The 14,420-nt window shown below is 36.0% G+C and overlaps 1 protein-coding gene across 6 annotated transcripts in view; it reads left to right on the forward strand.

Moving 5' to 3' along the window:
- Positions 1-14,420, forward strand: part of MEIS2 (Meis homeobox 2) — a 277,957-nt gene that overhangs the window by 11,965 nt on the left and 251,572 nt on the right. For all 6 annotated transcript variants that reach the window (XM_072986310.2, XM_072986306.2, XM_072986311.2 and 3 more), the window contains exon 7: positions 7,001-7,115. In XM_072986310.2, coding sequence (XP_072842411.1) covers positions 7,001-7,115 — 115 coding nt within the window. The remainder of the gene's footprint in view (positions 1-7,000; positions 7,116-14,420) is intronic.

Raw genomic sequence — 14,420 nt, forward strand, 5'->3', positions numbered from 1 at the left:
TAAGAATTCCCTTGTCATATTCAGTTTGCCTAATTAAATAAGATTTTATCAATTTAAGTGAAATCAAGTAGATATTTATATTGGTTTCCATTTTTGTTTTACCTAACCTCACTTTTTGCTTGTATTTTTTTATATGGATGTGACCCTCTAGTAATAATTTGAGTCATAACATTTAGGCATAAGAAAAATGGCTAAATGAAAAGAGACACTTTTTACAAATGAGCATCCTTTCAGGTCTATTTAAAAAAAGGTGGTTTGTAGATTAAAGGTTTTGCAGCAATACAGGATATATAAAAGACATTTTCAGTGAAAACTTATGTAGTGAATAGTTCTAAATTATTTATAATATTTATAAACATTGGATGGGGAAAATATATCAAATTAATCTAATTACTCTATGAATAAGCTTCATTAGGTCTTTTATTTGTGCAACACTACAGTATTGGTGATTTTTACTGAATTATATAATTTTAAGTGTAGATATAGTGTCAAGTAGTGTGCTTTTATATTTAAAAAACAATGTTATAGAAGTTTGTTTATAGTATGTGTGCTATTTATAAAGTCAAGTTAGAATTTTTAACATTATATATACAACCAATTTTTAGCTTCACATTAAATTTACTTCCTGAAGTTTCTTTATACATGTTGCTATTCAGCCCAGACAGTTCTGAAATGTCATTTATTGAACTGCCTTACAATGTTGTACCCTGGATATAGATTATATTCTCATCAGCTACAATATGTTGTGGCTTGTAATGTGCTACTATATAGGATCAAATCTTGAGTGCCATAGTAACTTGTATAGTTTATCTGCTTGCCGCTCTACTACTTGGATGACTTAAGATCTCATCTCCTTTATGGCCTATGCCACAGATGAGATGAAATGAGATGAAATGAAATGAGATGGATTTGGTCTATAGCCATCATGCCATGCCAAATTTTCCATTCTCACATATGTGAAACTGATTTATAAGAGCTACATGCAATCCAATGCACAAGATATATTATACATCTTCCTAATATGAATCCAGAGGTGGGAGCTCCTTTCTCTCTGTTATCAAAGAGAATGTTTTATGTATCCAATAGGTAGGCAGAGGGCCTGTTCCTGAATTTTGTGCACATTTGAAATGCCCATCAAAATCAATAGGTTCTCTGTTTTCTTTTGTTTTGTTTTACCCACCACAATGTGTCACCAAACTGCATAGATATTGTTATTTTTATCTTGCACATACTATTGTGAAATACAAGTAACTTCATCATAGCAAATTGAGTTGTACCATTATAAAAGCAGCGAGAGATCAGAATCAGTCCCATAGGAGGCCCCTGCATAATTAAAATGATTTGGCCCAGTGGAAGTTGGAGTTGCATAAGGTACACACAGTTAATCCATCTGTATCTCTGTAAACTGTCATTTAGGCAGAAGTTTGAGGTTTGTTAAATTTCTGTCCTTGTTACTCGAAGACAAGGGACCAGTATTAACACCCATAAACCACTGCATTGCTGTGCAAAGTTTTAACAAATTGTTATTTCTCTAATAGCTATTCCTTGGAAAATTGTTTTCTTTTTTTCTTAAAAAACCCAAAACCTATAGTAGTTAAAATGCTTAAAACTTATACTAGATTTGTAACAGCAAAACAGCAACACTGCAGATTTGCTTCCTATGCCTAGAGACTCTTGTCCTTTCAATGCTCTTCTTTAGATTTAGCAAAATTCAATGATGGTGCTAAATCAATTTTTTTTAACTTTCAAGGGAAAAAACTCTGGCAAAATTGTGTTTCTGTGGAAGGCTGTGTGCATAAATGAGAAACAGTGGATAGCTGCAGAGTGATCTCCTGTGGCCCTGCTAGTACAAGCCTTCCCCATATTGTCTCCTGCTTTTATATTAATTACAACTTGCATTATCAGCTGTGAGTCTGTAGCCCAGCAAATAGAAAATACTGCCCCTGGAGACTTAGCTTCTTGTATCTATTTTCCATCTCCTTCTATTGTGCACCACTCAGTATTCACTGCTTTTCTCCTGGTAACACTGCTCTTTAACACAATTAGGAAGGAGCAAGGGGAGTGCCATATTTGACTCCCAATTATTAAAACTGTAGGGAATAGATATGTGAGCCCCTTGCCTTCTATAGTACAGGCACTTTAGCTAGTGATACCATCTTCATATATTTTTATTGTGTATATATTTAGGATAATACTGCATGCAATGATAAAGAATCAGCTGTTGTGTTTGCATGTAATTAATACACTTCTTTTAGTTCTTAGCCTGACTTGCTTCTCGATAATAGGGAGGTTAACAGTTTAAGTTTTAAAGTCGATATACATTAAAATGACCCCCAAATCTGCTTGCTATCAAGGCAGTGAATATCCTCACTAAAATGCCTGATTTGCAAAATATAGGTATATATATATATATTTGGAAGGAGGGGTCAGAATGAGTGCAGCTTAGCTTTTTTTTGATGGTTTTGTATGAACTGAAATTGTCTTCTGAATGATTCAACATGTGTCTGCACTGAGTTATATTTCCATAAGTATTGAAGTCTGTGATTGTCAGTTTAGGCTTCCTCCCAGCTCATGTACCCATATGAGATGAAGTGTGTATATATGCTAAAATTAAATTTTTGTATGTACCCAAGCCTTTCACACTTCATTCCAGTATAAATTTTTGAGTACACATAGAGGCATGTAAAAAGCTGATTCCATACATGATCAGTTTACTGTGGATTGGCATCACTGGAAGCTGACCCAAAAATACAGCTGACATGGACTCAGAACAAACGCAAGATACAACACAGTTTGATTAATTTTCAACTAGAATGTGCAGTGTCATCGTATAGATACCTCAGACTATTATGAATAGTCTGGAAGATGCTTTATTCAATTGAAACTCTGAATCTAGCATTCCAGCCTGCAACAATTTGCAATGTGAATTTGATCCCTTCCATAAAATATCTCTGTGGCCTAAATCCAATTTCTAGTTCCCATGAGAATAGATCTACTAAATAAATAGTTTTACATTTGTGTCAGATTACCATTCAGCAACTTATTCAATGGATCTATGCTATTTGGGAATAGCAATAGGAGTAGCCTATTTGCGTTTTGGTTTAAATTTGATTCATAGAAAAAATAGTCAAAAGTAATATCCTTTATTTATCTGAAATTATGACTGAAAACCAGACTACATAGAGCCCAGTTCTCATGACAAGAAATTGCTAGACTATTGCATTTAAATTAAGTAGTTATTATATTGTTTATAAAATACCCTCTAACTTGAACGTAGTTTTCATTAACAACTCAGAAGAAATATTTATTTGGGTGTGTCCGTCTGTAGTTTTAATACCTTTACTGATATAAGCACAGTGTAAAATACACAGTGGAAATCACAGATTTCAGTGACCTCTGAATTAGTTTCAATACAGTGTACATAATGCATTACTGGCAATACTCCTCTTGAGTTAAATTCATCTCAGATTTTGTATTCAGTTGCTATTTTAGTCATATGTCTTTATAAATGACTGAATATGGCTGGACATGTTGCTGGGATGGAGAATTGAAAGCTATACAGGAAAAAAAAGACATACCTGAATTTCAGGTAGAGACATTTTGTTCAAAGGAAAAGTGTACTGTGATGATATATAATGGTAATTATGTGCCATCCGGTCAATTTCAAGTATAAAGTACATGGTTTACTAGCCCCTCTTGTCTGTTTGTTCTCTATCATGTATTTTGTACCATATCTTCACAAGTGACAGGTCATGTAACTCCATCAGCCGTACATACCACACATAATCTTGGTTGGCCCCTCTCCCAGTCTCTGGCAGCTCTCCAACCCACTGAGCTATATCAGCTCATGATGCCATCTACTCAACTCTTACAGAGTTGGACTGTAGCTTTCAGAGTTCCAAAGTATAGTTGTTCCCTCATTCTCTAGTTCAACCATATTATAATACTGTATCTTAAGAGGAAATATTTCTTATTATTACCTTCCAAGAAAATGTTGCTAGATTATCATTTTCAAGAAAACCTTGCATTTTGAGCATTATAAAACTGCCCAGCAAATAGAAATCCAGGAGTAGTGCAACACAGCCCCCATGTTTTCAGCTGTAGGAGGCTTTGCTTAGCTGTCCACTCTGAACTACTGTACTTAAGATTCAGAAACAAAACAATTGGCGTAGATTTTAAAATAAGTCTAAGATAGATTTTGGTTGATGTTTGCCTTAAAATGTAGCTGGGGTGTTAGTGAATTGTGGAAATTTTCATGTGTGAACCAAGGGGGTTTAATAGCAGTCAGCTCCAGAAAGCCCACAGTGCCCAGAATTAACATAACTTGTTATATCCTCAGAAGGGTTTAGCATAGGCGAACATGTTGCAATTATTAGATTTTATAAGAGTAGGTTCCAGCATGTTGTTCGAGTACTAAACTCATGCCATGCTATTGTTTCTTTCCCTTTTCATGTGTTTCTTCTGGCTCTTTATCTGATTACCATCCGGCAAACAGCTGACATTAAGAGGCTGCAGAGGGCTGAAGTGCTCCTGTCTGTTGTTTGCCTTCAGCTTGAAGCTATTTGAGTGGTTTCCTAACTCAGAGATAAAAAGAGAAGCTCATAGGCTCAATCCATTTAATCGAGACTGCACTGAAACTCGCTTGATCATAGAATTTTATTTCCTTATGAGTTTCCCTGTCCTTAATGCTGATTTGATTCATATACTATATGTTTCTACTTTTTCTTTCTCCTTTTATATATAACTGCTTTGTAGCTACATAATGGTAATGTTTTTGTATATCACTGGGCAAAGAATAATTAACTTGTTCTATTTAAACTACTGATCTTAGAAATACTTTATGGTTATTGCTATTGTGATTTTCAGTCATGCTGAAATTGTATACAAAAATGTATGAGATACTTTTACTGAAATTTGCGTTTCAAATGTTGCAGTCTAGGTGTGATTTGATTTGATAGGCTGTCCCATTGGCTTAAGTGAGAAGTTTATGTGGTTATTATTCACAGACTTTTTATCTATATAAGTTTTCTGTGGGTCAGACATTTGGCAGTGGAAAAATAATGGGCCTTTTTTCCTAAATAACTATGGATTCAGAAAAATACCCATGCGGTTTGATTTTGGTTTAATTGTTTTAAATCTTAAGTTTCACTTTATACTTTCACTAAGACAAGTGACATTCATAAATTATTTGTAGCTAACATGAGATCATATACCTGAGCAAATAAGACTAGGACAGAGACTAGGAACTTACTTGTGACAGCAGCATTTGCATGCCATTAAAAGCTAGAAAACATTTGGTTACTTGATATACCGGTAGATTGTCTACCTATACTTTCAGTTGTGGAAGTGCTATTTGTCCACCTATGTTCTTATTTTGTAGAATGTGTTATTTGGTTTGTCCACTTGAGGCACCAAAACATTTTGGGTGAGAACTGGCACAGTCAGATGATCACCCTTCTCTATACTCTGTTGAATCTTAAGTGACTTACAATTGACAGATAACTTGCTAGTGTAATGAGGGATCAGAGAATGTATGGGTGTGGGTGTGGGGGGGGGTAGAAAGAGAGAGATATTATTTCATAGACAGGCATACATACTAACACAGAGTAAATCTTTTCATGTGTTATGTACGTATGTTGGAACAGCTTGGGGGTTGTGCTGTTTTCTTCAATACAGATTACTTTACAGAAATCTTTCTTGTAAGGATGTGTTTAATTTAAGCTGTCATATATAGGTGACAAATAGTGCAGGTCCAACCCAAGTCTGATCTATTGCATGTGTTCTTGCTCTCCTTTTTCCAGAGGAAATTCCATCTCTTGCCTGCCTTCATGTGGTGCTGATAAAGCTTTTCCTGTACAGTAGAATTCCTGTTTTCCTTTAAGTAGCAGCAGGGTATTGGGAATGATCAGGAAAGGGGAGGAGAAACAGGAGGAGAATACATTTAGCTAAGGAGCACTTAGCTGTAACTTTCAGTTTTCTTCACTTACCCTTTTTATATTCCAGTTGTTCCTTTCCAGAAAACTAATAGTAACTTTAAAACAAGCAGGAGTTATGTGAATAAACTGCTGTAGCAGACTTTGTGAAGTTTTGCCTAGACTCCTATGATTATGACCATTTAAAACCACTATGAACCTATTCTTATAAACCACACATGTTTATTCTATTTCAAGTAGAATAGTAGTATCACATAGATTGATTGTAATTTTGGACATACAGAAAACCTTTAAAATGTGCTTAGAAAAAAAAGGAAACTAGGATCATCTGCCATCTCTCTATGGATTTATTTATTTTTGTGCAAACATATGGTAGACAGAAACAGTCCTATGGATTAAATTATCAGTCAATTTCTCTTCAAACATGAGGGGGAAAAGTGGTGAGTGAATATGGGGATAGTGGAACTGGAACAGTAAGATAAAAATAATAGGGATGAATGTAATCATGCTGCGACAACTCTGAGTTCATGACTAGATCTACAATATTTCTATGAACCTAGTAAGGCTTACTTATGAGTATACATATGTAGGATTAGACTGCATGATCCACAATTGAAGTATGAACATGCTATCAATACTTCATCAGAATATTGCCCTGATGCATTATTAAGCATTTAAAAGTGCTGCTTAGTGTCTAAAAACCCAAAACTCTGAAGTTTGTTTTAAGAAAACAAACATATCATTGTCATTTGATACACATTTGATATCAAAGTAAACTATACTGAAACTAAACTGGCGTAAAAATATCTAAAATTAGTATGCTATATAATCCTATATGTGTCTACTAAGAAATAAATCTCATTGAGTTACATAGGTCTTTATGAGTAAATATATAAGATTGCAGGCTTAGTATGTCCTCAGTCTCTAAGCAGTAGCTACATTTTAAGATGATGATGATTGCAAATGCTAACGTGTCTACTTATTTCCCTACCTTCCCTCCCACCATTCCTGAATTTGCTACTGGAATGACAATTATGGGGAAAAAAACAACAACATTCTGACAACAGAATCCTTCCTCTTGGAGAGACCATGATGATGCAACCTCAACGCACTCAGCAGGCACACCAGGGCCTTCCAGTGGGGGCCATGCTTCCCAGAGTGGAGACAACAGCAGCGAGCAAGGTAAAGGTCAACCTTTTTTCCCTGTGCAAAGTAGGCATGACTAAAATAACTCTAGTGTCCTTTATTATATCAGAACATCTGCCTTAGTGTAAACACGGAGTGGCAGGCTTGCAGTGTAATCAACTGTAACTTAGGGAGACACTTGTTTCCTTTTGGTCAATCTACTTAGCTGTGTTTTATTATTATTTCAAAGCTAAATATCTAATCTTGAGACAAGCTTTGCAATAACAATTGATTAGTTCTGCCAATTCCCTTACAAATTTCGTTATCTACAGTTTGTTTTTGTGTACTGTAAGTAAATATCAAGGCAGATATACACCCCAGCTGTGATGCAGCAATTCATAGTGGTCTCTAAATGGAAAATTTAATTTATACTGTCAGCTAAAAGGGGCTTCAATAGCCAGTTAAAAGGCTTTCAAGGCACAAAAGAATCAAATGTAAATTCTTAACATAAACACCCACATCATATCACACATAATCATTGCCTGGACTGCAATGCACAGCAAATTTCATTTCAGAATAGCCTTATTAAAAATAGGAAGACTTCTGCTATCAGTGGTTTATAGACTGCCACCTAATCCCCGCATCTGCACTGCGTTGGAGAAACAGGTCCAACATAGATCAGTGAGATCTCATTTTGCATAATGCTTTCAGGCATGAGTTGTAGGGCAGATATGTAATGCCCACTTGCCCATAACACTTAGCAAATAGTTAATTTTGCAAAACAAAAACAGTAGTCCTGTATGGAGGTATTGGACAGAAATTCCCATCAAACTTAGTGAAGCTTAGTTCTGAGCAGATATAGATTTGCATTATAAATACCATTTCAGCTAACGATATGTAGCTTCCTAATACTGCCTTCTGCAACATGGTACCCACCAGATGTTCTGGATACAATTCTTCATATTTCTGACAATTTCACAAACTGGCTGGGGCTGATGGAGCTGAAGGCAACAGTAGTAAGTAGGATTTTTCCCTGTGCAATTATATATGTCTTCTCAGACGTTACATTGAATTGAATAGGGCTTATGCATAGGTTAGGGCCTGATCACATTAAATATTTTGCACCTTTTTTATAGCAATATATTTGTATGTATAGTCACATGGTGTATATATACCGATGGACTCGTTCACATGGCTGTCAGTTCAATCGGTACATTTCTTTGTAGTGATTCTGTAGGCTACATATGCCATCTCATAGAAATTTATTCATTTTTCGTTCTTGGGTACCCACTGCCCTAAACATTTTTTTAAAAGACAGCAGCAGAAGTAATATATTACTAAAGCAGCATATACTTTTGTGTAATTATGTAAAATTGTAGAAGACCATATTAGAATTGATTCATAAGCCACACAAAAGTGGGGATGACGGTTACAATAAGGCAGACATCAGCTAAGTGATATATCAGTAAACTGGTTTGGAGAAAAAATATAAAAGAAAAAGTAAGCAATTTATTGCTAAGCATGTTTTAAAGATTAAAAAAAGAGAAATTTGTACAAGCAGAGTGGCCATGCAGTGGCTATGGCATCCAAAAACCTGACCTGTTCACAAAGTAAATACAGCAATGTTCATGTGCTGAAACAATAGGGGATTGAAGCAATACAGGGATTGTATAATTTTAAAAGTAAGTCTCGACGAGGTGGGAAAACTAATTGGCTGGCCAAATGAATCGCTGTTACCCATGTGTTGCATGAAAGGAAATTTATAAAATGATTTAGAATTGATCTAACTGGAATTTTTAACATATGTAACTGCATTCTGAGTAGATATAAGGTGACTATACTCATTGGCTTCCATAACATTAACTTGTGTAACTTTGTAATGGATAGAACTCTGTAGGGGAGGTATGGAGTACAAGTGCAATCCTGAAAATGTTTCCTCACCTCTGATGGGTGGGTCATGCATTGGTTGCAAAATTCAGGGTGTGCCAGTCATGTGACCAATCATATGAGGGACAATCTGCTGGAAATGAGAAACCACTGCACAATAGCTATTGCTATTACACAATATTTTGGAGCATGATTTTTAACCAGTGCTTGTGGGGGTATAGAGAATCATACATAAAAATACAAGAGGTTCCCCCCCCATTTTGATTCCTGCTCTTTTTGCAAATGTTTTAAACTCGATTTTCTACAGTATTCCAATTTTGATAGACATTTATATTATATTATACCCAAAGTGATTTTCATAGTTAATCTCTCCTCTTTTTTAGTGCTGTAAATTCTGTGTAGGAAAATATATAACATGGCAGCCAGTTGCATGAGTCTTGTAAACACTGCAAACAATTTTTTTGAGTTGTGGTGTTGTCTCTTGTGCAAAAGAAGTAGGTCCTCCTTTCTTTATTGGTTAAAGAAATTAGACAGTCCAGCTGAGAGGGGCATTAGATGGCTCATATTGTTGGAACGGATGTGGTTGATTTGTATATATTCTTGTAATGGCTGTAGGCACTGTGATGATTAATTCAGATTAAAAATTCTTCTGACTTTGTAGGAATAAATGCTCCATCCATTAAAAAATCTCTTGGTTGCCTTTTTTTCAAGATTTGAATCATTATTGTGGGAAAGATCACAGAGATTAAGAGGTCCAACTTCACATGAAGAATGAATTTTATGACTGGAACACATCACATATTTTTTAGAAAGACAGTGTGGCATGTGCAGACAGATTTTAGTTCCCTGTCCTCTGTTATGTCCTAATTCATATCACATGCCAAGAATTTGTGATTAGCCATGAAGCAGAATCTCCTCTGAGCTTATAGTTTTGGGGAAATCATATTAATTGGGGACGTGGCTTGGGTTAAGTGACTTGATTCCTCTTCCCTGTCATGTCACACCTACCACACAAAAGGGAAGCTTGTTTTTGTAATAGAAAAACAAAAAAACAAACAAAAACGTGGCAGAAAGGAGTACTTGCTTTGCATTTAGTTAGTCTCAAGTTCAATACCAGACATCACCAAGTGAGGCTGGGAAAGACTCGTGAAATGCAGGGAACCTTTGTCAACACTTTAGTAAAAGACAATATTTAGATAAATTGAACAGTTTTTACCATCTAACTTACTGAAAGGGAACTTCTTATTTTTCTAAATACATATCTCCCATCTATCATGTAATCGGATGCTAAGTGTGGCTGAAATGGTGACTTCTTTCATGTATTATAGCTATCTGTCTATATAAATTTTCAGAGAGAAAAAGATACATGAAGATAATGTGCACTCACACTGGTGCAGCTCTTTTCTGGGTAGACACATAGTGACAAACCTGGGTTTGCTGCTATGTAATGTGTAGAAAATCTCTTTTCCCTCAATAACAGATCACTGGGCATTATACAGTGGTATGTTGCAAAGAATTACACATTCTACTACACATAGTAGTAGTTGATCCCACTCATTGATGCATAGAGAACCTTCTAATTTTCCTTTTTCCAGTGATGGACTCTTACACTGCTTTGCAAGCTGCTGTAGAAAATTCAAGGCAGCTTCACATATACTTTCCAGTGGAGCACAAGGAATTCCTGTCATAGAAAGAAAAATAAGCAGTTCATTGGATAGTATGTGCAAGTCCTCACATGAATCTGAAACAGGGTTTTGGAGTCCAGTCCATGTGTGGATATTTATTCATACTTCAATAGCTCCACTTTTGTTACACATTTTCATTTGGAATCTTGGCTATAGCCATATTATAGTGCCTAAACACTGGAGTTTCTGAAAATTTTCTCAATCTTGTAATCAGTGGGATAACCAGAAAAAGTAAAAAAAAAAAAGAAAGAAAGCATGAGTTCTGTTTGTAATACTTGGTCAACAATTTACAAGATATATACCTCTGAAGTCTTATATTCAATTTACAAAATAAGGCCAATTCTATGATTTTATGACTATGCAATAATTCACAAACCATGTATTTTTCTGGAATTACAAAGTCAGATAATTTTAACTTTGGTGGACAGCAAGATTCTTCTCTTGGAGAAGTGCAGACTTTCTGTGCTTAGTGGCATAATTTTTTTTCACAGGAAGGGACATAACGCAAATGCTGTCATGCATAAGGGCCAGGGAACCCTAAGGATAGGAAATGTATAATACTCAAAAGTAGACTGTTTGGGGAGGATGTGTTGCTGTTTCTTTAAAGCTGGCACAGGACTTAAAGGTCACACTTGTAGACAGCTCAACAATGTTTACATTATGTTCACAGGCAGATTATTTTAACCAATCAGTATGGTCTTACAAGCTCAGCTAATCACCTTCACTGCTACTTAATTTAGCAGAGCAAGAATCACTGTATATCTAGCAGGCAGTCTTTTGAAGAACTAGTTTCCCAGCTGAATGCTGACACACCGGTACTTTAAATGCTGACATTCATACCATGCTTAAGGAAAATGCTATGGGAAAGTTCTGATGTTCACAATCAATTTTCTTTCTCAGGAAATGTCAGCAAAAGAAGGCAAATTCTAACAAGAGAGCTCTGGTTGAGTTTGCTTTTAGCATTTCCTTCAGAAGGACAGTATCTATGGGTACTACAGGAAACCTTCCCAAATAACAGAACAGGGGTTCTTTGGCAGAATGTGGTCTGGGAAAGTTTTTATCTCTAGGCTATAACTTCAAATTCTTCTCCTTCATGAGCCCTTTGAGCTGTGCTGTGGGAGAGGATTCAAAACCCTGTTTCTGTTTGGACTGTGACTTCTTGGGTATAATCCAGCAGGCAATAATTACCTGCCCCACTTGCTTTCCTGGTCTACCTCAAATTAAAAGGTGCCATCCTAATCCTTACCTCTGTACATATTTGATGCTTCTAAATTAACTTTGTGGTGCTCTGATCCTAGCACCTAGTTCCTCGGCTTTTTTCCCTAATATAGAGTTTCAGTTGCTGCTGGTCTCCCAGACATTCTACTACTTCAGTATTTTTTCCCTTGTAATAGAGGCATGCACAAAATATTACTACATTAACACCCCAATGATGGCAAAGTGTAGGATGTTCCCATCCTTGTTTTTCAGTTTATTTTTCTTATCCCACTGTTACTTTTCCTGCCCCTTATCTGACAGGTGTGATTTGCCTACCATTTTAGAGACTACTTTGTTTCAGACTTGATTTTTAATTAATTTTGCATTACAAAGTGCATTTGTAACCCTTTTTTTTCTTGCCACCATATATAATCATCACCATTATCATCATCATCTTAGAACTGCAGAGCTGGAAGGGACCCTATAGATAATCGAATCCAGCCCCTGTCAGGGAGGCCCAGTGACTTAGATACCTAAGCCACTAAGCTATGTCACAGTTCATGCATTTTCTATCTTAGATCCACATATTTTTTCTTGCTCTCTGTTTTCCTTCTGCTCCACTCCATCTTGTAGACCTTATATAATTTTGTTACTTCAGCTTGACGAAATTAGAAATATTCTATTACATTTGCTTTGTAGAAATAAGCAATATTTTTGCTGAATCAGTTGTGTGCATACATGGGTTAGTGGAACATAGAAGTGGAGAACTTTCTGAAGGGTTGGTTCTACTACATTTCTTCTTGGGGTACTTTAATGGATACTTGGCAGCTGATCAGGTTTAGAGCAAAAGGCAACAAAGGATGTTGCCTAAATTCTTGTTCTTTCTCAAAAGGGTAAATTTTCAGGCTTTGAGAGATAACACTGATTGAAAAGAGGGCAAGATTGAATGGGAGTTTTAAAACTTGTAGAAGGGCTGTGTGGCATCACAATAGAGCTTATAAAGTGTTAATGCACTCAGAGTTAAGAATGGATGGAACTCCTGTTGCTGAAAGAGTTAAACCCTTGGGGCACTGTTCAGTGAAAGATAATCCTAATTATATTAGCTGGGCTCAGTGTTGTTTTTAGCATGTCATCTTGATTGTACAGGAGAGAACTGAACTACACTGTATACTGTACCAGTGTAAGTGCTAGTATGCTACAGAGCAATTACTATGCCTTAACTGCAATTCAGTTCTACTGAAATAAATTTGTATAAAAAATATTATTCTAATGAAGAGCAAAAAGTAAATACATGTTTCCTTCATTGTTTGTATTTATTTATTTAAAGACAGGAAGGGTTAGCAAAATCTATGAATATAAAAGAAACACTAAAACATTTTACAAAAGAAGGGGGGAAAGTGGGGGAGAAGCCGATTTAATGGTCTAATGAGGCCATCTTCCAGAGACTTGTTTTGTGTAAGGCTTGCTTTGACCTTTCACTTTGCTCAGGAGCCCAACGCTTCATTTTTCACATTCTTGCAATTACGTTAACGCTTCAAGCATTTCTGACTCCAACTCAGCTAGCAACACCAGGCATAACTCAACACTGTGAGTTTTTCCTCCTCTCTGTAGATTCATTAACAGGTCACTGGGGTCCCAACTGAAATTTAAAACTGACTGGTTCTGTTGGGTTAGCTGAGTTATGGCAAGAGAGATAGCAGGAAAGGGGCTGAGAGAAGGGGAGGAGAGAAAGAAGACTCCAGGGTTTTGCCAGACATTATATGTATAAAACCGTAATCAGCACTTTAAAAGGTATGTGCAGCTTTATCACCTAGCCATTTGTTTGGAAAAGGGATCTGTAGGTCTTCTGGGTTACCACATTTCCCTTATTTTATATAAAATAAAGTTGAAAATGCAGCTGAAAAAAAATCACTGCTTTAAACTGCTAACAACTTGCGATGTTACATATCATAGTGATAGATATGCTTTTCACAGACCTTTCAATCTTTTATAACCTCTTTATAGGTTATTTCAGAAAGTGGATATATAGGGTTATGCATGAAAAGTATAAAATCAATCTTATTTAATATTTAAAACTACATGGTTTGTTCAAAAGCTCTCAGGAATACTTGTTTTATACTTAATGAAACAAAGGTTTCATAAATGGTCTATTTTATACTAATTTTATACTCAGCAGGCTTGATCCCAAGATGTGCTTGGCTATTAAAACACTTAAGAAATTCTTCCTTCAACATTCATCCAAATTAGGCTAGTTGTCCTGCCTGGGCTCTGCAGCAAAAGTCTGTGGGGCATTAATTGCTCACAGAGAAGAAATACAGAGGTGGTATTGAGAAAGCAGAGAATTCCCCTGATGCAACAAGGGAAATCCACATACGGAACTAGGCTTAGTTATGCACAACCAGTATGTAAACATATGTGTAACAATATATGTATATAAATGGGCATCACAATGCCCACCTGGACACAATTGAAAAGGCAACATTTCAATGTACATGGGAATCCTTATCAAGGTCCAGTTCTAGTTACTCTAGGTCAGGTTGCCTACCGTTATAGCCTTGGCAGACCCAGTGTTGTCAAATATTCTCTAGGATAT

Source organism: Pogona vitticeps, chromosome 1, assembly GCF_051106095.1.
Source record: "Pogona vitticeps strain Pit_001003342236 chromosome 1, PviZW2.1, whole genome shotgun sequence".
Taxonomy (NCBI): domain Eukaryota; kingdom Metazoa; phylum Chordata; class Lepidosauria; order Squamata; family Agamidae; genus Pogona; species Pogona vitticeps.